At 39.1% G+C, this 24715-nt stretch overlaps 2 protein-coding genes across 16 annotated transcripts in view; one reads left to right on the plus strand and one right to left on the minus strand.

Annotated features, from left to right (window-relative positions):
- Positions 1 to 12788, plus strand: part of CROT (carnitine O-octanoyltransferase) — a 44295-nt gene extending 31507 nt beyond the window's left edge. The window contains exons 13-18 of the mRNA XM_036247441.1: positions 1140 to 1270; positions 8169 to 8292; positions 9393 to 9471; positions 9557 to 9650; positions 9763 to 9882; positions 12268 to 12788. Coding sequence (XP_036103334.1) covers positions 1140 to 1270; positions 8169 to 8292; positions 9393 to 9471; positions 9557 to 9650; positions 9763 to 9882; positions 12268 to 12388 — 669 coding nt within the window. The 3' untranslated portion in view covers positions 12389 to 12788. The remainder of the gene's footprint in view (positions 1 to 1139; positions 1271 to 8168; positions 8293 to 9392; positions 9472 to 9556; positions 9651 to 9762; positions 9883 to 12267) is intronic.
- Positions 12789 to 15810: 3022 nt separating this feature from the next.
- Positions 15811 to 24715, minus strand: part of LOC118619596 (phosphatidylcholine translocator ABCB4) — a 205226-nt gene continuing 196321 nt past the window's right edge. For 5 of the 15 annotated variants that reach the window (XM_036246277.1, XM_036246275.1, XM_036246276.1 and 2 more), the window contains 5 exons: positions 22516 to 22672; positions 21345 to 21542; positions 20493 to 20699; positions 16772 to 16918; positions 15894 to 16211 (listed from right to left, as the gene is read on the minus strand). In XM_036246277.1, the coding sequence (XP_036102170.1) occupies positions 16005 to 16211; positions 16772 to 16918; positions 20493 to 20699; positions 21345 to 21542; positions 22516 to 22672 (916 nt within the window). In that variant the 3' untranslated portion in view covers positions 15894 to 16004. Of the gene's footprint in view, positions 16212 to 16771; positions 16919 to 20492; positions 20700 to 21344; positions 21543 to 21973; positions 22090 to 22515; positions 22673 to 24715 lie in introns of those variants that run through there. The other 10 variants (XM_036246279.1, XM_036246280.1, XM_036246281.1 and 7 more) reach the window with 9 other exon arrangements.

The following is a 24715-nucleotide window of genomic DNA, read 5'->3' on the forward strand; positions in this document are numbered from 1 at the left end:
GACTAACTGCAACCGAGGTACCTGCCCTTGACTGGAATCAAACCTGTAACTCGTTGGTCCTCAGGCCGACGCTCTAACCACCGAGCAAAACCGGCCAGGGCTTAAAATATGTTTTTATTGATTTTCTAGAGAGGACGGGAGAGAAAGACAGAAACATGGGTGAGAGAAACATCGATTGCCTGCCTCCTGCACACTCCCCACTGGGGATCGAGCCTGAACCTATGCTCTGACATCAAACTTGGACCCCTGACCATGGGATGATGTTCAGTCCACTGAGCCACCCTGGCCAGGCATCTCTCTCTCTTATCTTCACCTGAGGATGTGTGTGTGTGTGTGTGTGTGTGTGTGTGTGTGTGTGTATAAAATTTTTTAAACATTTTTTCTTTATTGATTTTAGAGAGAGGAAGGGAGAGAGAGAGAGAGAGATAGAAACATTGATGAGAGAGAACATCGATTGGCTGCCTCCTGCATGCCCCCCACTGGGGATCAGGCCCACAACCTGGGCATGTGCCTTTACTGGGAATCAAACGGGCAACCTCTTGGAGCATGGGTTAACACTCAACCAGGGAGCCACACTGGCCGGGCTATATATATATTTTTTTTTCTAAAAGAACATTTATTTGGAAAATCACAGAGGTAGAAGTAATTTGTAGAAGAAATGGGCTAGAGGTAAAGGAAGGGCCCTTGGAGCCTAGAAGTGAGGGCGGTAAAGGTGACATGCCTGCAGGGGATGGTGAGAGGGAGGAGGAAGGAGAAGGAGCGGGCATGCTCCCAGGAGGGAGAGCCAAGGATATTTTTTTAATTAACTTTTTTAGAGCGAGAGAGAGAAAGAAACATTCATGTGAGAGAAACCTCTATTGGTTGCCTCCTGTATGCACTCCGACCAGGGATTGAACCGGCAACCTTTTGGTGTACAGGATGATGTCTCCAACCAACTGAACCACCTGGCCTTCTCTTTTAACTACTGTGTATAAAAACTTTGCTAGCATCTAAAGCAGAACAGCATGAAACACTTAAATCATAATTTTAATACCTTTCATTATGTATAATAATCACTTCAATGCAAATGATAATCTGGTTATCTTTGGGATATTCTCCTCAGGTGCTTTTCACTGTTCTCATTTAATTTTTTTTATTAGGCCTCTGATCTGCAAATTGTGGCACGTCCCTTTACACTTTTTGGCAAAAAGCTAACCAAGGAGAAGAAGCTTCACCCTGATACATTTATTCAGCTTGCACTTCAGCTGGCCTATTATAGACTTTATGGACGGTGAGGACTATTCATTTTCCATCTTCAGACTCTTGAACTCCAAGGGCATATCTTTAATATAGCTATTTCATTCTAACTCCTAGTGTTTTTATTTTTATTTATTTTTTTATTTTTAATCCTCACCCGAGGACATTTTTTGATATTTTGTTCAGATAGAATGGGAGGGAAAGAGAGAGAGAAACATCGACGTGAAAGGGACAGAGTGGTTGCCACCCACACGACCCAGCCAGGACTGGGGACAAACTGCAACCGAGGTACGTGCCCTTAGTGGGAACCACAGGCCAAGGCTCTAACCACTAAGCCAAACCGGCCAGGGCTAACTCCCATTGTTTTTAAATGGGATGTTTAAATCATTTGCATTTAATTATCAGTAAGGTTGGGTTTATATTCACCATCTCGTTGTATATTTTGTCTTTATCTCATCTGTTTTTATTTATTTTTATCTTCTTTTGAATTCATAGAGTGTTTTTTTAATTTTTATTTTATTGATTTTAGAGAGAGAGGAAGGGAGAGGGAGAGAGAGAGAAAAATTGATCAATTGCCCCCTATATGCATCCTAACCAGGGATCAAACCTGCCGCCTGGGTAAGTGCCCTGACTGGGAATTGAACCTGTGACCCTTCAGTGCATACGACAATGCTCCAACCAACTGAGCCACACTGGCTAGGACCAGAGTGGTTTTTTACTAATTTTATCTCCATAGTCAGCTGTGCTGGTTTTTATTAGTAGTTACACTAAGATTTACAAAACACATCTTTAATTTATTGCACTCTACCTTCATAAAATTTTCCACTTCAAGTACAATGTAAGAACCTTAAAACAAAATGCTTTTACTATTTCACTACTCCTATTCTTTTATTTATTTACTTATTTATTTATTTTATTTTTCTCCATTGATTTTAGAAAACAGAGAGGAAGGGGGAGAGAGAGAGATGTTGTTTCACTCATTTATGCATTCATTTGCTGATTCTTGTATGAGCCCTGACCAGGGCCACACTTGAACTGAGCTACCCAGCCAGGGCCACCTTTCCCATTCTCTGTGTGGTTGTCATGCATTATACTTCTACATATGTTATACACCTCACAATGTACTTTACTATTTTTGCCTTAAGTAATTATTTTTTTTATTTTGGTAAAATGTGTATAAAATAAAACTTAACATTTTAACCATTCTTAAGTGTATAATGCAATGGCATTAACTACACTCACAGTGTTGTGCCACCATCACTGTTTCTAAAATTTTTCATCACCCCATTAAGCAGTAGCTTCCCTTTCCCCTTCTGCCCCAGGCCCTGCTAACCTCTAATCTACTTTTTGGCTCTATGAATTTACCTGTTCTAGATGTTTTCTATAAGTGGAATTATATAGTATTTGTCCTTTTGTGTGGCTTATTTCAGTTAGGTAAGTTTTGAAAACTGGAAGTGTGAGTCCTTCACCTTTGTTCTTTTCAAGATAGTTTTAACTATTCTGGGTCCCTTGAAATTTCATAAGAATATTAGGATGGGTTTTTCCATTTTTGCAAAAATGTCATTAGGATTTTGATAGCAATTAAGTTGAATCTGGGATTGTTTTGGGCAATGTTAAGTATTTCAGTCTATGAAGGTGGGTGTCCCTTTCCATTTATTTATGTGTTTTAAATTTATTTTAGCAGTGTTTACAGTTTTCAGTGTACAGGCCTTTTCAACTCCTTGGTTAAATTTATTTTTATTTATTTTTTATTTTTTTATCCTCACCCGAGGATATTTTTCCATTGATTTTTAGACAGAGTCGGAGGGAGGGAGGGAGAGAGAGAAAGAAACATCAATGTGAGAGACACACATTGATTGGTTGCCTTCCACATGACCCCAACCACCCCAACAGGGGCCAGGATCAAATCTGCAACCCAGGTACGTGTCCTTGACCAGAATAAAACCCAAGACCCTTTGGTCCAAGGGCCAGTGCTCTAACTGATGACCCAAACCAGCCAGGGCTCCTTGGTTAAATTTAATCCCAAATATTTTATTTTATTTATTTATTTTATTTTATTTTTGTTACAAATGTTTCTCCTTTTTTACCCCATTGACACCCTCCTCCCTAACCCCCCACCCCATCCTCGGCTTTGTTGTCCATGTCCATTGGTTATGCATACATGCATATAAGTTCTGTGGTTTATCTCTTCCCTCCCCCCACCTCCTGTTCTGAGGGTTGTCAGTCAGTACCCTACTTCTATGTCTCTGGGTCTACCCTGTTCCTCAGACTGTGTTCATTATATTCCACAAATAAGTGAGATCATGTGATATTTGTCTTTCTCTGTTTGGCTTGTTTCATTTAGGATAATACTTTCCAGGTCCCTCCATGTCGTCTCAAAGGATAAGAGCTCTTTCTTTCTTACAACTGCATAGTACTCCATTGTGTATATGTACCACAGCTTTTTAAATTTATTCATCTACTGATGAATGCTTGGGCTGTTTCCAGATCTTGGCTATTGTAAATAGTGCTGCTATGAACATGGGGGTACATATATTCTTTCTGATTGGTGTTTCAGGCTTCTTAGGGTATATTCCTAGAAGTGGGATCACTGGGTCAAATGGAAGTTTAATTTTTAATTTTTTGAGGTAACACCATAGTGTTTTCCATAGTGGCTGCAACAGTCTGCATTCCCACCAGCAGTGTACCAGAGTCCCCTTTTCTCCACACCCTCGCCAACACTTGTTTGATGATTTGTTGATGGCGGCCAGTTTTTAATTTCTTGATCTCCATGGTAACCCATTTATTGTTCAATAATATGCTATTTAGCCTCCATGTGTTGAAATGTCTTTGCATGTTCTTGTTGCAATTGATTTCTAGTTTCATGCCATTGTGATCTGAGAAGATGCTTGATCTGATTTCAGTGTTCTTGAACTTATAGAGATTTAGTTTGTGTCCTAACACGTGGTCTGTCTTTGAGAATGTCCCATGTGCACTTGAGAAGAATGTGAATTCTCTAGTTTTGGGGTACAATTCTCTGTAGATATCTATTAAATCCATTTGGTCTGGTGTTTCATTTAGAGTCTCTGTTTCCTTGCTAATTTTTTGTCTAGAGGATCTATCCAGAGATGTCAGTGGGGTGTTGAAGTCCCCTGCTATGATTGTATTGCTGTCGATTTCTCCTTTGAAGTCCTCCAGAAGATTATTTATTTATTTATTTATTTATTTTTTATCCTCACCCGAGGACATTTTTCCATTTTTTGTTCAGGTAGAGTGGGAGGGAGAGAGAGGAACAGAGAGAGAGAGAGAGAGAAACATCGATGTGAAAGGAACACATCGAGTGGCTGCCACCCGCACAACCGACCAGGGCCGGGGACAGACCGCAGTCGAGGTATGTGCCCTTAGCGGGAACCGAACCCGGGTCTCTCAGGACCACAGGCCGACGCTCTAACCGCTGAGCCAAACCGGCCAGGGCCTCCAGAAGATTTTTAATATATTTTGGTGCTCCTATATTGGGTGCATATATGTTTCTCAAGGTTATATCTTTCTGTTGGATAGATCCTTTCAATATTATGTAATCACCTTTATTGTCTCTGGTTATGGCCTTCATTTTGAAATCTGTTTTATCAGATATGAGTATTGCTACCCCAGCTTTTTTTTCCTTTCCGTTTGCTTGGAAGATTTTTTCCATCCCTTCACTTTCAACCTATGTGAGTCTTTTGTTGTGAGGTGAGTCTCTTGTTAACAACATATAGCTGAGTTATGCTTTCTTATCCAATCAGCTGTTCTGTGTCTTTATCAGAGCTTTCAGTCCATTTACATTTAAGGTGATTATTGATATGTACTTATTTATTGCTATTTTTGTTAGTGTGGTTATATTTTTCTTCCTATTTCTTCTACTAATCACAGCAGTCTTTTTCACGTTTCTTGCAGTGCTGGTTTGGTGCTAATGTATTCTCTTAGCCTTTTTTTTTGTCTGGGAAGCTCTTTATTTGACCTTCTATTTTGAATTATAGCCTTGTTGGGTAGGGTAGTCTTGGATTCAGATCCTTGTTTTTCATGACCTTGATTACTTCATGCCATTCCCTTCTGGCCTGTAGTGTTTCTGTTGAGAAGTCAGCTGAGAGCCTTATGGGGATACCTTTGTAGGTAACCTGTTGCTTATCTCTTGCTGCTTTTAGGATTTTCTCTTTGTCTTTAATTTTTGGCATTTTAATTACTATGTGTCTTGGTGTGGGCCTGTTTGGGTTCTTCTTACTTGGGGCTTTCTGTGCTTCTTGAACATGAATGCCTTCTTCCTTCACCAAATTAGGAAAGTTTTCTGTCACTATTTCTTCAAATATATTCCCTAATCCTTGCTCATTTTCTTCTTCGGTGACTCCTATGATGCAAATATTATTACGTTTCCAGTTATCTCACAGTTCTCTTAAGCTGTCTTCCTTTTTTTAAATTGTTTTTTTCTTTTGGTTTTTTGATTGGTTGATTTTTTTTTTTCTACCCTGTCTTCTAGTTCACTGATCCGGTCCTCAGCTTCCTCTAGTCTGCTGTTTAGACCTTCCAATGTGTTCTTCATTTCTGATATGTCTTTCTTCATTTCTTCTTGGTGGTTTTTAATTTCCAATTGGTTGATTTTCAACATTTCTATGTCTTTACTCATGGTATTGATGTCCCTACCCATGCTGTTGAGCTTCCTCAAGATAATGGCTCTGAATTGTAGCTCTGTTAACTTGCTTAATTGCCCCTCATTTATCTCATCTTCAGTAGAGGTCTCTTGTTCCTTCATTTGGCATTTGTGTCTTTGTTTCACTACTTTGGCTGTCACAGTAGGCTTTGTCTGTCTACAACAACCAGTTCCATGTTGAATAGAAGTGACAAAAAGAGGCATCCTCTCTTCTTATTCATCTTAGGTGGAAAGTTTTAATCTTTCACCATTCACTATGGTATTAGCTGTAGGTTTTTCATAAATGTCCTCTGATGTGTTGAGGAAGTTCCCTTCTCTTTGTAGTTTATTAAGTGTTTTTATTATGGAACAGTGTTTTTTGTTTTTTGGTCATCTGATGAGATTATCACATGATCTTTTCCTTCATTCTGTTAATGAGGTATATTACATTGATTGATTTCATTTGTAGAACCACTGTTGCAGTTCTGGGATAAATCCCACTTGGTGAGGCTGTATTAGCCTTTTAAATATGCTGCTGAATTCAGTTTGCTAATAATTTGTGGAGGATTTTTGAGTCTGTATTCATAAAGAATTTTGGTTTATAGTGTCTTTTCTTGTAGTATCTTTGACTGGTTTTGGAATTAGAGTAATATTGGCCTCATTATGAGTTAGAAAGGATTCCCTCCTCTTCAGCTTTTTTTTTTTTCTGAAGAGTTTAAGAAGAACTGATTTTAATTCTTTAAGTGTTAGAATTTATCAGTGAAATCATCTGGTCCAGGACATTTCTTTATTGGGAGGTTTTTGATTACTTATTCATCTCCTTAATTTTTATAGGTCCAGTCAGATTTCTGTTTTTCTTGAGTCATATTTGAAAGTTTGCAGGTTTTTCAGAATATATCTGTTTCATCTAGGTTATCCAACTTTTTAGTATACAGTTGTTTATACTGTTAACTTATAATCTTTTGTATTTCTGTAAAGTCAGTAGTAATGTTCTCTTTCACAGCTAATTTTAGTAATTGAGGTCTTCTCCCTTTTTTTCCTTAGTCATAGAGATAAAGGTTTGTCAATTTTGTGGCTTAAAACAACATAGATTAATCATCTCACATTTACTTTGTTCTTTTTTTAATAATTTTTTTTTATTGATTTCAGAGAGAGAAAGGGAGAGAGAGGGGGAGAAACATTGATTGGCTGCCTTCCACATGTACCCCAACCAGGGATCAAGCCCTCAACCTGGGTGTGTGCCCTGACCAAGAATTGAACCAGTGACCTTTCAGTGCAGGGGACCATGTTCCAATTGAGTTCCATTGGCCAGGGCATATCATCTCACATTTCTGTTGGTCAGGAATCCAGTTGCAGCTTAGCTAGGTGCCTCTTACTTCAGGTCTGTTGCGAGGTGGTAGTCAAGGTGTCAGCCAGGGCTGTGATCTCATCTGAAGGTACTCTTCAGACAGCATCTGCTTCCATGCTCACTCACATGGGTATGAGTGGGGTTTTGTTCCTCCCAAGCTGTTGTCCAGAGACCTCCCTCGGTTTCTTGCCACTTGGGCCTCTCTATAGGGCAGCTCCCAGCATGGCAGGTGGCTTTCCTCAGAGGAGGGTAGTGAGAGCAAAAGAGAGCTCTCTTTGTAACCTAATTTCAGAAGTGACATCCCACTACTTATCATAATACTTTTCATTAGAAGTAAGTCACTAAATCCATCTCACATTCAAAGTGAGGAACATAAATAACAAGAGGTAAGGATCACTGGGAGGCAGGCGTCATAGAGGCATCCACCACAGACTCCAGTGTGTATGACCTGACAGCAACCAACCTTTGAAACATTCCATGTTATACCAGGCCCTGTGTACCAGAGTATTTTTTGTTCTTTGATATTGGAAATATTATCTTTGGTGTTGAAAGTCTCAACTGTAGTCTGTTGCAATAGAACTTAGTCTCTGACCAAAGCCAGCTTTATTAGGTAATCTCTTTTTGTAATAACATTAGAGCATTTTTTTTTATTATGGTACATTCTTTTTTTATCCTTATCCAAGGACATTTTTGCATTTATCTTCAGAAAGAGCAAGAGGGAGAGAGGGAGGAAGAGAGAGAAACATTGATGTGAGAGAGACACATCAACTGGTTGCCACCCACACAATCCCAACCAGGGCCAGGGGACAAACTGCAACTGAGGTACGTTCCCTTAGTGAGAACTGAACCCGGGACTCTCTGGTCCGGAGGCCGACGCTCTAACCGCTGAGCCAAACCAGCTAGGGCATGATACATTTTCTTATTTTAATTTTTTTCTTCTTGTAGCCCTGCTTGCTGCTATGAAACGGCTAGCACAAGACTTTTCTATCATGGCCGTACAGAGACCGTGCGATCTTGTACAGTAGAAGCAGTCAGGTGGTGCCAATCCATGCAGGATCCTTCTGCCAGTGTGAGTATTTCAAAAGAAATTAACAGAATTTGTTTGTTCTAAGGGAACCATAGCCCTTAAATAACTAGCCTCTTTATCTCAATTCCCCTGGATAAGTAAAATACTTTCAGACTTTTCCCTGAAGTTTTCAAAACATCTGTTTGTTCATTTTCTGGTGAAGTATGTACTTGGAAAGAATAGGAAATAGGGAACCCCTGAAAAGAAGCCCATTGGTTTCATTTTCTAGGCAAAGTATCTTCACTACCTTGAGTGTTTTACTACTATTGCTCTACCTTTAGAATGACACCAGCAAAATGCAGACATTCCCAAAGGAAGTTTTTTTCTTTTTTTTTTAATCCTCACCTGAGGACATTTTTCTATTTTTTGTTCAGGTAGAGTGGGAGGGGGAGAGAGGAAGAGAGAGAGAAACATCGATGTGAAAGGGACACATCGAGTGGCTGCCACCCGCACGACCAACCAGGGCCGGGGACAAACTGCAACTGAGGCACATGCCCTTAGCGGGAACCGAACCCGGGTCTCTCGGGACCGCAGGCCGACGCTCTAACCGCTGAGCCAAACTGGCCAGGGCAAGGAAGTTTTTTTCTTAATGTGGTTGAACGTTTTTGAAATCACAGATTCTTGTTTTCATATATTAGAACCAGGACAGTTTTATGTTTTGTTTTATACTTTTCTTTTGGAAGCATTTAGAGAACAGGGTAATTATTTCCCACTGCTATTTTGGTATTGTATTTCTTTACTTTTGATAGACATAGTATATATTAATTTATTTTAACTTCATAGAACTACATCATTATCATTTTTGCACAACTAATCTTTAGTTTGAAATCACAGTTGCTGCTTTCTTTACACCTGATAATGTCTTCAGTGCTGCCCACGTTCCTGTTTCCTGGTCCTGGACGGAAATAATCAAGATGCAGGGCATACAGGAAAGAAAAAGCAGTGCAAGGAGTGAGGAAAGATGTGTCTCGAGGTCCTCCTAGAAAACCTTTTCTCTCCCAAATTACTCACATTCTAATTACTTCGAGCTCAGGTTTTTGTTTGTTTGTTTGTTTGGGTTCTGTACAGTTTGTTATTGAAGTATCTCTTGATTTTTAACACAGCTCCTTACGCAGCAGCAAAATATGTTACAAGCTTTTGCAAAACATAATAAAATGATGAAAGACTGTTCATCTGGAAAAGGTACTTACATTGTAATTATTCTGACTTTAAAAAATTCTCTAATGCTGAACATTTTTCTAACTTCGGATTTGGGGTTTCATTGCAGGATTTGACCGTCATCTTTTAGGTCTTTTACTCATAGCAAAAGAGGAAGGTCTCCCTGTTCCAGAAATCTTTACAGATCCACTTTTCTCCAGAAGGTAATATGTAGTATTTTGTAAGTTTACCAATTAGTTTATTTTTTCTTGAATGTTAAAAGCTCTTCAGAAACGATGTAAGCTTAGTGTAATATCTTTTCTTTGTGCCATGCAGTGGAGGAGGTGGAAACTTTATTCTCTCAACAAGTCTGACTGGTTATTTAAGAGTCCAGGGAGCGGTGGTTCCCATGGTACACAATGGCTATGGGTTTTTTTACCATATCAGAAACAACAGGTGAGGCCGCTCTTTTCATTCTCTGTGCTGTAGAGTAAGAAAGCTCTCACTTGTGCTGTTTGATATCTTTCCCACACTTTGATTCTGATTGTGTTGTCATCTGTCACTTGCTAATGGGTAATTATTTTTACCACTGAGGTGTTACATGTGTATTTGTTTCTCTGTCCTGCTTTGGAGGCACTTGTCAAATCAGCCCTTTGGGTGTTTTGTGCAGAATACGGTTTAAGTTTGATTCAGTGATCGTATCATCATCATCATCCTCAAAAGTTAGCACACTTATAAACCTAGTTGTCCTACCCAAGGCGTGTTACAGTAAGTTCAGATAAAATGTGACAGCCTTCAAACAGGTGTGGTTCATGTAGACATAGACAGTACCAATGAGACCAAGACCGGAGACTAGATAAATAAAAAAAGCAAGCTTTATCAATTCAGATGTATTTCATTTGGGTTGTATAGGGTTTCAGTTAAGTTTGTGGGAAGGGTAAGAAAGAAAATATTAAGACCTGGTAGGGGCCCTGGCCTGTTTTGTTCAGTGGTTAGCGCGACGGCCCACGGACCAGAGAGTCCCAGGTTCAGTTCCCGCTGAGGACGTGTGCCTTGGTTGCAGTTTGTCCCCAAATAATGATAACATATCCTTTCTTTTTTTTTTTTTTTAATCCTCACCCAAGGACATTTTTCCATTTTTGTTGTTGTTGTTGTTGTTCAGATAGAGTGGGAGGGAGAGAGAGGAAGAGAGAGAAACATCGACATGAAAGGGACACATCAAGTGGCTGCCACCCGCACAACCCACCCAGGACCGGAGACAAGCTGCAACCAAGGTACATGCCCTTAGTGGGAACTGAACCCGAGTCTCTCTGGACTGTAGGCTGATGCTCTAGCCACTGAGCCAAACCAGCCAGGGCCTTTCTTTTTTCATCTCATCATTGCTAACTCTAAGCATTATAAAACATTCTTTACCAATTTATAGGGGAAAATAATATAACTTGAATTCTTTACTATGAACAAAATATTTTTTCTTTGTTACTGGTATCTTTGTACCATCTTTTGTGAAGATAGTTATTTCTTTCTATAATTTAGAAAGATAACAATTTTTATTTTTTTATTTTTTAATCCTCACCTGAGGATATTTTCTCAGATATCTTCAGATAGAGTCGGAAGGGGAGGGGAAGAGAGAGAGAGAGAAAAAAACATCGATGTGAGAGAGACATATCAATTGACTACCTTCCGCATGACCCCAACCAGGGCCAGGGACTAACTGCAACCAAGGTACGTGCCCTTGGCCGGAATCGAACCCTCAACTCTTTGATCCACAGGCTGACACTCTAACCACTGACCCAAACCAGCCAGGGCATGGATAACTGAATTTTTTAAAAATTTGACACTTAAATAGGAATTTTTGATTTTTGCAAAGGAATATATTTAGATGTTGCTAAGTATTTGAGAATTATATGTTATGTAGCTAGAAAATGACAAGGTATATGAAATCACTAGGTGAAAACAAGGCAGGATTTCTTGTAGGTTCCTCTGTATCTTTCAGCATATATTAGCCACTCAGACATTAGTTTCATCATTATATCCTGTGCCAGAGCATGTTTTTACTTCGTCCTGCTCATGTAAAATCAAAGATATATAATATACTGTCTTTTTAATGATGTGAAAATTGCATTGTTCACAGCTTTACGTTACACAACATTTTGGTTTTTACTTGAGCTTAATGCATGTTTTGCTATGAAACAATTTGAGTGTCTGGAAAGGAGAAGGCTGGTTCCAAGAGAGTTAATAGCCCAGTTTCTGCTCTGAGCCCACAGGAAGCCCAGCTTCTTTCCATATCCAGGGCCACTTTTAGCACCTGCCAGACCAGGCATTTCTTCATCAGGAGGACCTAGCAGGAGGTAGTAGGAGATGGTCCCAAGAGAGTTTCTCCTTGGCTTTCCTAAAATAGCTTTTTTCTTCTGTTACTGTTTTTTTTACTCTCTTCAAGTGATATATTCTTCTTTAAAAATAGTTCAAGTTTAATAGCAAACAATGGCATGAATTTGTATCCCACTTCATTCCATTCAAAGACCGTTCAGAAAGATTTGTAGGGAGAGGTGGGTTTGTTTCTTTAATCCAGTAAGACCTTGCTCCGAGCACTCTGAGCTCTGGCCTGTGTTTTGTTCCCTTTTGTCCTTAGTCAGTCTCCAGTTACATCGTGAATTGGGTGTTCCCAGCATCATGTATAAATGTGCCTTTACTTTACATACGTCGGGTGACAGTTATCTGGTGTCAGCCAGAATCACACTTCATACAGGAACAGCCGGATACAGCAAGGTCGTCATCAGCTGGAGCTTTTTCGTGTTGTGATTTTTGCACAGAACTTGATCATTTCCTTCTTGTGCTTCACAGGTTTGTTGTGGTCTGTTCAGCCTGGAATTCCTGTCCAGAGACTGATGCAGAAAAGCTAGTCCAGATGGTTTTCCAAGCTTTCTGTGATATGATGAAGTTGATGAAACTTGCTCAGCTCTAGAGACTAAGGGTTCATCAAGCACATTCCAAAATAATCATTTAAACTGGGTGCTGCGAGTGGGTTAGCAAGGTGAGATAGGAAGCAGTGTTGACTGGAAGGAATCATAGAACTTAGAATCATGCTCTCTAAATTTATACAAAGTTTGATATAGTGAATATAAATAGAACTATGCAAAGTTTAAGATAAGCCTCAAAAATGCAAATGTACACATTTTAACAATGCAGGTCTTTTTAAAAATATCTTTATTAGTAACTGTTTAGGTTATAAATTCTCTTCCTGAACATCATTGTAGAGCAGCAGTTTTTAACCTTTTTCACTTCATGGCAAACACAAATGAATTACTAAAATTCTGTGGCACACCAAAAAATGTATTTTTTGCTAATCTGACAAAAAAAATAGGCATAATTTTTATTCATTCACACCGGAAAGCTACTGTTGTGTTGGCTGTTGTCATATTTTTATTTGACAGTCTAAGGGAAAAGAGGTCAGTGCCCCTGACTACGTTCGGGTATCCCATATTTTAAAAATTCTTGCTGCACACAGGTTGAAAATTGCTGTTATAGAGTCTTTCAAGCACTTTAACATTTTCTAGTTGCCAAAGGGTATGATATCCATGATTGGATGCTAATTTCCCTTAAATCACTTTTTCACATTAACCATAGGGATGTAAGCTTACTGTGTTTGGGAAAGACCACTACAGTTTAATGGTGATCTAACAAAGTTTTATTGGACAGAAGAAGTAAATTGTAGTAGGGAGGTTTACACCCTCTGACATATATTTTAAAAAAAAAACAACTAACAAAATTTATTTTAGTATATTGTCATTAGTTTTGTGAATAAAAAATTAAAGTACTTATATTTAAAATTAGTTGTCAGAATTAATGACTTTAAAAGGATTAAATATTGAATCGCATTCTCAGGATTTTTGTTTTTTCCTCCTGTTCAATCATGTAGTTTCTACCCTCAGAAAAATAAATAAAACTCTCAAAGTCATACAGCTTCTTGTTTTGTTTGAATAAGTGATTCATTGGTTTTTGACCTTATACTTTCTGATCTGTTATATATTGTGTAATAAACTGCCCCAAACTTAGCCTACCCACAATGTAACGTTCCTCATGATTGTGGCAGTCGACTGAGCCCATGTGGAGATTCTGCTGCTCTCTTGCCTCAGTCATTTAAGCAGCTGCAGTCACCAGACTCTTGGACTGTGGCTCGTAAGTCTGAGATGGCTTCACCCACTGTCTGGGGACATAGTGGCTGACATTCTCTCTCCACGTGGAGTCTGATCATTCAGTATTTAACTTGGATTTCTGTACTTGGCAGTGGGGGTTCTAAGAGGGGAGATAAATGCTGCAGGGCCTGTTGAGGCCTAGGCCCTGAAGTCACATCGAAGTCACATGATGTCACACCTTTTACATTCTGTTGGTTAAAACAAGTTACAAGGACAGTCCAAATTTAAGACAAGCACATTTTTGGTTAAATGAGTGAGCACAAGAGGGGACATGATTGGGGGCCTTTTCACAGCAATATCACATAAAGATGATAGATTTAGTATATTGGTTGGATCTCCTTTTTCTTTAAAAAAAATATTTTTTCTTTATTCATTTTAGAGAGGAAGGGAGACGGAAAGAGAAACGATGAGAGAGAACGTCAACTGGCCACCTGCTCCATGCCCCCCCACTGGGGATTTGGCCCACAACCTGGGCATGTGCCCTGACTGGGAATTGAACTGGCGACCTCTTGATACCTGGGTCGATGCTCAACCACTGAGCCACACCGGCCGGCCTGTTCTTACATTTTCATATGTTCTGAATTTGCTAAAGCTGGTGTATTTCCTTGTGAAAACATTTCAGAGTGGGCTTCTATAGCATTTGATACCTGAACTATGAATCTTTTCCTCACTAGTACAGTTTTATGGACTAAATTTCCAGGCATTTTAGAATTACTTGGTTTTTTTTTTTAAATCCTCACCCAAGGATATTTTTCCATTTATCTTCAGGTAGAGTAGGAGGGAGAGAGCGAGAGAAACATCCATGTGAGAGACACATCAGCTGGTTACCTCCCACACAACCCCAACCCACAACGGAGGTACATGCCCTTCACTGGAATCGAACCTGCAACCCTGTAGTCTGCAGGCTGACACTAACCACTGAGAAAACCAGCCAGGGCTGGTTGATTGTTTTTATGTAATATCTGAGGAGTTGAGCACTTCAGAAACTTATCACGTCCTGGAGAGAAGCCTCTTTTTACTCATGCTTGAACACGTTTCCCTACATTGCCTAGGTTAAAAATCATCTGGCATACTTTACAGAGATACTTTGGCTTCTACCCAGATGTACTAAGTCAGAATTTCCAGGGGCACATGCCCTATGATCCTCATTAGGCAGCTTTGGGAATTACACAAGAAAATTGAATTCTCATACTGAGTCACTGTTAACATTACCCTTGCCCCATTCTTCTCTTGGTTAATCTGAAATTGTTTGCTTATACACATGGTCACATTTGAAACATCTTTGGTAATACAGCATGTGGTTTATTACAGGTAGAAGAACTTCGTTTGAATACTTCACTGACCCAAACAACTTGGCACAGCAATGAAAATTGATATTGCTGCAGTAAATTATGGGAAAAAAATTCAGTGTGGTTAGCTTCCAAGGGTTTCCTGGAATACTCTTTTTGCTCTTCTTCTAAATATATTTTCTTCTTGTTAGAAGTGGATTCACATTCTGGGAATACTAGGATTATTTGTAAAATGTAATGCATTTGCTATAGAAACAGCATTTTATTATTGATATTTCCAATGTTCCAAATTGCACTGAGAATATATACAGTAATTATTCACGAGTTTTAAACATTTCTTTAAAAGAAATATTTGGTATCTTTTTGCTTTGTGGATCGAATGTGTGCCCACTGGTAACTGCCTTGTCTAAAGGAAATTTCATTTTCTCCTGGAGTATCATAAAGCTGGGGATATATTTATTTTAAATCTTAATGCCCCAATAGAATGATTTGGAAATCCACCAAGGGAGAGAATAGGCTTTTGAACAATTTATATTTTCTTTGTACTTGGGAAAATTTTTTCCAAAACACTCAACTATTCAGGACCATAAGAATTGTCCCTATGTGGCTTCTACTAATTCTACAGCTTTATATACCTGAACTTTGCTCTGTTTTTCTGTATGTTTCTGATAACTCAGGAAGAACTAAACTGTTTCCATATTTCATCAAGAACATGTCTTGATTTATAACTCTGAAATTTCAAATGTAATATCAACTCCCAAACTGGATGTACCTATATTAAAAAAAAAATTTTTTTTTTCTTTATTGATTTTAGAGAGAGGAAGAGAGAGGGGGAGAGAGAAACATCGGTGAGCAAGAACATCGACTGGCTGCCTCCTGCGCCCCACACAGGGGGATCTGGCCCACAACCTGGGCATGAGCCCTGACCAGGAATCGAACTGGTGACCTCTTGGTGCATGGTCGGTGCTCAACCACTGAGCCACACTGGCCAGTCAGATGTACCTATATTTTACGATGACTCAGAAACTTCTTTTACATGTCAGCAAAAGTTGTAGAATGATTTGAGTTTATTTTTAAGATATACTATAACAAGAGTTCATAAGTTGTGTGCCCCAGCCTGGACGCTGACCATGGAAAAGTAGACGCCTTTCTGTGCAAGCAGCTGTTGATGGGTGCCGTGCTCCCTGACCTTGCCGTTCTGAACCACCACTATCAAGTCTGCGTTCTGGATGGTGGACAGGCGGTGAGCAATCACAATGCAGGTGCGGCCTTCCCTGGCTTTGTCCAGGGCTTCTTGGACGACCTATTGATGAATCAGACCAGAAGCCTTACCTTAAAAACTGTATAAATAGGTTTTAGCATTAAAGGAAATTTAAGAATTTTACCATCCAAACAAGAAATTTTCTTATCTCAGTCTTTGGCTTATGCGTGGGTATTTAATAATTTGACATTATATATAGTTTTCTTTTAAATTTAAAAATGTATTCTCCCACTAAATAGTCTTCACAAATAAGTAAAATATACTTTGACTAGTTAGAAATTTTAACTAACTGGTCCCTTTTATTAAGTATTCTATTTTTCAGATTTTCCATTAAAGTTAATGTGCTAAAAATTATTTATGCAGCCTTCTCTTTTGAATGCTTTTCTTTTAGTGTGTTTCTAAAAGTAATATATAATTTTAGAAAAATTGGAAATTGCTGAAAGGAATAAGAAAATATTCTCCCTCAAAATAGCCACTGTCTAAATTTCTCAAAATAACCACTTTCTAAATTTACTTTTTCTGTGCTTACATATTTTTTCATGGTTAATATCACAAAAACGTTTGCTTTACAAATTAAATGGGACATGAGGTGGGATTCATACTTTTTCACTTTCAGTATCCAGAGCTGATGTAGCTTCATCCAACAGGAGGATTCGAGGTTGTCTGATAAGGGCACGGGCGATAGCAATCCTCTGTTTCTGACCTCCCGACAGCTGAGTCCCCTTGTCTCCCACTCTCGTGTCATATTTCTGTAAGGCAGTCATTAATAAAATTAATAAGTCTGTAATCCAGAAAAATTAATGCTATATTGAATAAACTTTTGCTTCTTAACTTATGACAGTGCTACTTATAAGGAAAAAATATTTGGAATCAAGAAAAAGTTTTTGTAACAACTACATAGTTTATTCAGCGTTTTTCTTCCACTTATCAATGTTTTTAAAATCGAAATAGAAAGCTAGTGACTTTAGTTCTCAGTGGTATTCTGCAACAAATTCTCGAATTCCTACCATTATTAATGTCAGCTGATGTCACTGGAGTCCAAAAAGGGTTAAATGTTAATATTTAAGATTAAAATTTTTTAAAAATTTGATAGTCATATGACTCACAAGGAGCCCAGTTTATTCACTTTTAAGTTCATTCATTCACTTAAACATTTACAAAGTACCTGTTATGCCCAGAGCTGTGGGAAGTGTAAAATGAATTCAGCTTTATTCCTACCCTGAAGGAATTAAAATCTAAAGAAAAAAATACAGAATATATGTACCCCCATGTTTGTAGCAGCACTATTTACAATAGCTAAGATCTGGAAATAGCCCAAATATCCATCAGTAGATGAGTGGATAAAAAAGCTGTGGTACATATACACAATGGAGTACTATGCAGCTGTTAGAAAGAAAGATCTCTTATCCTTTGAGATGATATGGAGGGACCTGGAAAGTATTATCCTAAGTGAAACAAGCCAAACAGAGAAAGACAAGTATCATATGATCTCACTTATTTGTGAAATATAATGAACATAACAGTCTGAGGAATGGGGTAGTCCCAGAGACGTGGAAGTGGGGTACAGACCGACAATCCCCAGAAGAGGGGGTGGTGGGGGAGAGATAAACCACAGAACTTATATGCATGTATGCATGAACAATGGACATGGACAACAAAGCTGTGGACAGGGCGGGGAGGGAGGGAGAGGGGGGAATCACTGGGGAGGAAAGGAGAAACATCTGTAACAAAAATTAATTAAATAAATTAAATGAAAAAAAAAAAAGAATAAAATACATATTCAACATCAATATAAGGTCAAGTGAGTACCAAATGAGTAGTATATGCAACATCACAGAGGGAAGCAGAAATTGTGGATATAAGGTGGGACGAGAAAGGAGGGATAAACTAAAGATGCCTCTGTAGAGAAGTTGGGAAGCTGGATATTGGGAGAACATTCTAAGCCAAAAACAAAAAAACAAAAACATAGAATGAATAAAACTACAGATCGAGTCAGTTCTGTTTGTGGTGAACTGAGTTCAATATACATCATGTGAATTAATGTCCTAAAGCCCCATGTCAATTAAATAAAAACTGAAGCCTTAACATTTTTCTATTCAGTCATATCCAGTACTTGAAGTCAATGCCTACGTGTTAAGAGTTGGTAAGGCTAAGCAACATGGAGGTTTGGATTTTGTTTGTGAATGTGATTTCTAATCATAGCCAAGTAGAACAGTACAAATAAGCTGAATTTCAGTTTTATCCACTGGACCCTCAGTTTTAGGGATCTTAAGTTATTGTTCCAGGACTACTCGTGTTTACTAGTTTCTGAAAATTGTTTCACTGAATTCTTACCTTCAATATTTTTCAAATCCATACTGACATCACTGCACTTTGGCTATAGTCACAGCAGCTATAATAGGTCATAGAGAGCATGGGGGACCATGGAAACTGGAGAGTATATGTCCCCTCAAGGAATGAAATGAATCCCTGAAGAAAAACTACCTTATACAAAAATACACTCAAAATGGAGCATGGACTCAAATGTAAAATGTAAAGCCATAACATTTGGGGGAAGGGCAGAGAAAATCTTTAGGACCTGGAGGTAGACAAAGAATTCTTAGACTTGACAACAAAAGCACAGTCTGTAAAAGGAAGAACTGATGAATTGCACCTCATCAAAATGTAAAACGTTGGCTCCACAAAAGACTGTGTTAAAAGGATGGGGAAAAAAGCAGTAGACTGTGGGGAAATGTTTTCAAACTACTTATCTAATAACTAGAATATATAAAACTCTGTCAAAACTCAACAGTAGAAAAACAAACCCACTAAGAAATGGACAAAGAACATGAGACATCTCACCAACAAGGAAATACAGATGACAAATAAGTGCATAAAATGATGTTCAACATCCTTGGACATTAGGAAACGCAAATTAAAACCACAATGAGGTAGGTATCACTAGTCAAGTATCAGAATGGTAAAAAAAAAAAAAAAAAAAAAAAAAAAAAGTAACAGTAGCAAATGCTGGCAAAAATACAGAGAAACTGTTACCCATACTTGCTGGTAGGAATGTAAAATGGCACAGTCATTCTGGAAAACAGTTGGGCAGTGTCTTGTAAAATTAAACATGCCATTACCATATGGCCTAACAACTGCACTCCTAAGCATTGCTCCCAGAGAAATGAAAACTTAGGTTCACACTAAAACTGGCACACAAATATTTATAGCAGCTTTATTCTTTTTTTTAATCCTCACCCAAGGATATTTTTCCATTTATCTTCAGGTAGAGTGGGAGGGAGGGCGGGGAGAGAGAGAAACATGGTTGTGTCTCACATCGACTGGCTGCCTCCTGCATGACCTCGACCAGGGCTGGGGACAAACCACAACTGAGGTACATGCCCTTGAGTGAAATGGAACCTGCGACTCATTGGTCCAAGGGCTGATGCTCCAACTACTGAGCCAAACCAGCCAGGGTAGCAGCTGTATTCTTAATAGCCCCAAACTGAAAACAAGTGAATAGATAAACAAGGCACATCCATGCCATGGAACACTACTCAGCAATAAAAAGAAATGAACTATAGATACACACAACTTCAGGGAATTAGACAGAGTGAGAAAAGCTCATCTCAAAAGGTTATATACTGTATGTTTATATAATGTTCTGAAAGTAGAAAGTTACAGAAATGGAGAACAGTGAGCGGCTGCCAGAGTTGGTGGGGAGTGAGGGCAGGAAGCAGGGACGTGGGGCTATCAGGACAACATGAGGGATCTTTGTGGTGATAGAATTGTTCTGTATCGTGGCTATGGTGGTGTACACATGAACGTACACATTCAACAAATTTGCACAGAACTAAATACACACATATATAAATGTGTACAAGTAAAAGGGAAGTCTGAATAAGATCTGTGGATTGTCTCAATGTCAATATGGCTATTTTGCCATGTTCTCATCGGAGGAAACTAGGTAAAGGTACATAAGATCTATTTCTTACAACTGCATGTGAATCTATAATTATATCAAAATAAAGTGTTTAATTAAAAAGAAAGCATCATAAGGGATACTTGGCTGCAGTCTGAAAGCAGCCTACCAGTTTGTAACCTGCGATACAGTTCATTAACTTCATGTCACTGTATTTGCTTCTCATTCCATTTGCATGAGGTAGACGTGACATAAGGAGACTTGGTACCATTAAGTTCAGTGTCTTGTCCAAGTTCAGTGAGCTAGTAAATAGACACATTTTATGACAAGACTGTTGGAGTATGACTTTGGGAATTGTTGAGGAGGAAAACAGTGTTGTAGTTGATCCTGATTTCATCCTAAGAAGTTAGCAGTTTACTTACGTGGGGTAAGGTCTCGATGAAAGGATGTATGTTGGCTGCTTTGGCTGCACTCACAATTTCCTCCTGTGATACAACCCGGCTGTTGTCTCCATAAGCAATATTCTCAGCTATGCTATAGTCAAAGAGTGTGGGCTCCTGGGACACAATTCCGAGTTGGGCTCTGAGCCATTGGAGGTTGAGTTTCTTTGCTTCTTGACCATCTAAGAGCTAAAAACCAAAGTCCACAAACCATAAGAAGGGCTTGAAAAGAAAAAAATAGGACTAAGCAGTAAGTTACTAGATAAAACATTTGGAGGACTTGGGAGCATGGCATGAGCAGTTTGTGGAATACCAAGCCTCACAGCCCTATGTACTCACACTGTTGGGAGCCAACATGGCCAACAAAATGATTTTTATAATGATAAAAACATTTTGCTCTAACTGGCAAAATGGTGGCACTTTTGGTCCTGTCTTTTCTTATTCCTCTCTTTGTCTTTTTCTGCCCTCCTCCAGGCAAGTGTACCTTCCCCTGCCTGTAGGAAGCCTGAAATTAAGTGTTCTACTCCTATCTGCTGTCCCCTGAAGGACTCCAGCCTTTCAACTTGACGACCCCCTGCAGGCATACCAGACAGAAAGCAGACTCTCCTGTACTATTACTACTTCTCCTTCCCCTGAGAACTACCAGCCTTAAACTTTTCTCTCTGACGGCACTAAAGACAGAAGTTTAAGGGAAAGTGAACAAGCTCAAAGGGCAGTGTCTTTGGGAGAATGGTTTTGTTGGTGGTAGTTTGATTTTGTCCAATTTTTTTTCTATTATGGGAATATTAGTTTATTGCCTTAAATCAGGTTACCAATTTAAGAAAGTGTGCTCACCACTCTTCCAGTCATTGGGTCGTAGAACCGCTCCAGGAGCTGGACCACCGTGCTCTTCCCACAGCCGCTGCTGCCCACCAGGGCCAGCGTCTGGCCCTTCTTCACCTCCAGGCTCAGCCCCTGCAGCACGGGCACGTCCGGCCGGGTTGGGTAGTTGAACACGACTTCATTAAATGTCACATTTCCTTGAAACTGATCCTAAAAGAAAGTTTTTAATGTTGCTATTATAATCGGTCTGATGATTATTGTAATGAAAAGTATTCTTTCAGGGAAACTTTACCAAAGACTTTAGTAGAAAAACATAAAAGTCATATTTAGTACAAGTGTTAGCACTCGTTAATATTGATAGAACCTTATTATATAAAATGAAGATGGGAGATGGGGGTACGGGATACATTAAATAGTCATATTACAAACTCGATTTCTAGTTCATTTAAGGTTCATTTAGATTCTTAAAGGGCGGTTTGGAGGCTGGAGCCAAGGCAGCGGCTAAAGGTTCAAAGGCGAGGGAACCGAGGGCGGTCTCTCCCTGCAGTGTCGGTGCACAGCCCTGCCTCAAGCCCCGGCAGTCTCGTTCTCTCACTCTATCTCCCTCACCCCACACACAATTTTCTAAGAACATGAAATACCTGGTAAAGTCCTGGAAAGATCAAGTCCGTATCTGTTCACCCACACTGCTTCTTGAGCATTACAACTATAGCAGCGAGTGTTGTGCAAAGAAGATTCCAATCTAAGTGTAAGCGAACTTTGGAAATAGTATAGGATTATTCACTGTGATAAAGGGACCTTTTTACCAACTGTAATGCAGTTGTTACAAGATGTGATTAAAGCCAAATTGCTAATTCATTTTCATACAGAATTAGAGGCATATACCCTCATGCAGAAATGACTAACATGACTAAGGGTTTTCATAAAAAGTATCCAGTTTCAGTATATCTGGATTTTTTGTTTTTTATTTTTGATGTGCTAAACTTTACAATCCTTGAACAACCCCCGCCCCCGTGAAATTTAAAAATTTCAAGAAAGCTGGCCAAATATTAGCTCTGTAAATATCATCAAGATAACTAAACGTCAGTGTAATCACTACACGTTGATCCTGTACTTAGAATCTAGCAGACAGCAACCTTTAGGAAAAAATAACCGAGCATTCCTAGGGCAGCTGAGAACTCACAGGCCTCAAGCCTTCCTCACTGTAGCTGTCAATCAAAGGTTGTCTTTCAAACAGCATGAACAAGTGGGCAGCAGACAGCTTGGCTTTGGCATAGTCCGGAGCAAAGGAACTAGCATGTCCTAGAGCCACTGCACCGAACACAATTGCTGAAAACACCCTAGACCAGAAGATGAGAAATTTAAAAATTAGTCTGTATAATTAGCTCCATGATGTTCAAAAGTCCAAAGGCATACTGCACACCAGTACTGATATTTTCTACTCCCTTAGGCATGCCCCACCCCACCCCACCTCGCCCTATATATCCCCTTGACATTCTAGTTATAGGACCCCTAGTTTCTTTCCCCCTTACGGGCCCCTAATTTCTAAGAGATAATGTACCTTTCCAAAGTTCTTCTCTTTTTGGAAGTGGCTTATACCTGAATCTGATCTGTGATCTCAAGTAATTTTAATAACTAGTCATACCCTTTTCAGAGTTGAGGGAACTGAAGCAGAGTGCTCCTTAAGGGGCTCGACCAGCTCTGGACAAGACGTGATGCTTCCTATTGAATCTACAGCCCCGACTTCCAGTGTGGTTTCTTCTCTACACCCACACGAACTGCAATAATCACTAGAGTTAAGGAATTTGTATTAGGGGAAATAAGCCTTTACTAGAAATAGCTTTTCTCTTATGATTAAAATAATTATTGACATTACCTTGAAAAAAATTGTCCTAAGCTAAAGGTCTATTTTCTACTTAAACAGTCTTTAAGGAGCGGATGTGGATTACAACAACATTTATGAAGGCCTCAAGACTCTGAGGATTTCATCTCCACAAAGCCACTTACTCTGACGAAGCTCTCCTCCAGGGAGCTCTCTATCTAGTAATAACGGAGAACTTAAATTTTTGTTCTTCTACCAAGCTTCTAAATCTAAGATATTAAATCATTGGGGACAGGAATGGTGGGTACAGGAAGACTCTCCCTTAAATACTTGGTAAATTTGGTTACCAAAAATTAAATATTAAAATAGTAATGAACTCACATGTAGTTGCCTAGCTTTCTTATACACCTGTAATCTGGCTTTAGCATGAAAGATTAAAACACTGTCTTCTAGTTATCCAGAATTGAACATTTTAAAAAAAATTTATCTTTATTGTTGAATGTATTACAGATGTTCCTCATTTTTCTCCTATTGACCCCCACGTCCTCATTCCCCCTCCTGCCTTTCCCCACACTGTTGTCTGTGTCCATTGGTTATGCATATATACATATAAGTTCTTTGGTTTATCTCTTTCCACCCTCCACCCCCCTTCCCTTTGATGTTTGTCAGTCTAGCAACCAATTTGTACTTCTTAATCCCTTCACCTTTTTCACCCATTCCCCCAACACCCCTCCCATCTGGCAACCAACAAAATGTTCTCTGTATCTATGAGAATGCTTCTGTTCTGCCTGTTCATTTTGTTTGTAGATTTAATTGTTGATAGATATGTATTCATTGCCATTTTGTTTGTTCATATTTTTTATCTTTTTCTTCAAGAAAACCCTTCAACATTTCATAGCCCTGGTCCATTTGGCTCAGTGGTTAGAGCATTGGTCTGCGGTCCAGAGAAACCTCGATCAGTTCCTGCTAAGGGATTGTATCTTGGTTGCAGTTTGTCCCTGGCCCTGGTTGGGTCGTGCAGGTGGCGGCCACTCGATGTGTTCCTTTCATGTTAATGTTTCTCTCTCTCTCCCTTTTGCTCTATCTGAACAAAAAATGAAAAAATGTCCTCGAGTGAGGATAAAAAACAAAAAAACCCCTGTTTCATATAATAATGATTTGGTGGTGATGAACTCTGTTAGCTTTTTCTTGTCTGGGAAACTCTTTATATGACCACCGATTCTAAATGACAGCTTTGCAGGATAGAGTAATCTTGGTTGTAGGTTCTTGCTTTTCATTACTCTGAATATTTCTTGCCACTCCTTTCTGGCCTGCAAAGTTTATTTTGAGAAAACAGCTGACAGCCTTATGAGAACTCCTTGTAGGTAACTGCTTTTCTCTTGCTGCTTTTAAGATTCTGTCTTGAACCTTTTGCATTTTGATGATGATGTGTCTTGGTGTGGGCCTCTCGGGGTTCATCTTATTTGGGACTCTCTGTGCTTCCTGGACTTGTATGTCTGTTTCCTTCACCAAGTTAGGGAAGTTTTCTGCCATTATTGTTTCAAATAGGTTTTCGATGTCT

This window comes from Molossus molossus, unplaced genomic scaffold (genome assembly GCF_014108415.1).
Source record: "Molossus molossus isolate mMolMol1 unplaced genomic scaffold, mMolMol1.p scaffold_m16_p_7, whole genome shotgun sequence".
NCBI classification, from domain to species: domain Eukaryota; kingdom Metazoa; phylum Chordata; class Mammalia; order Chiroptera; family Molossidae; genus Molossus; species Molossus molossus.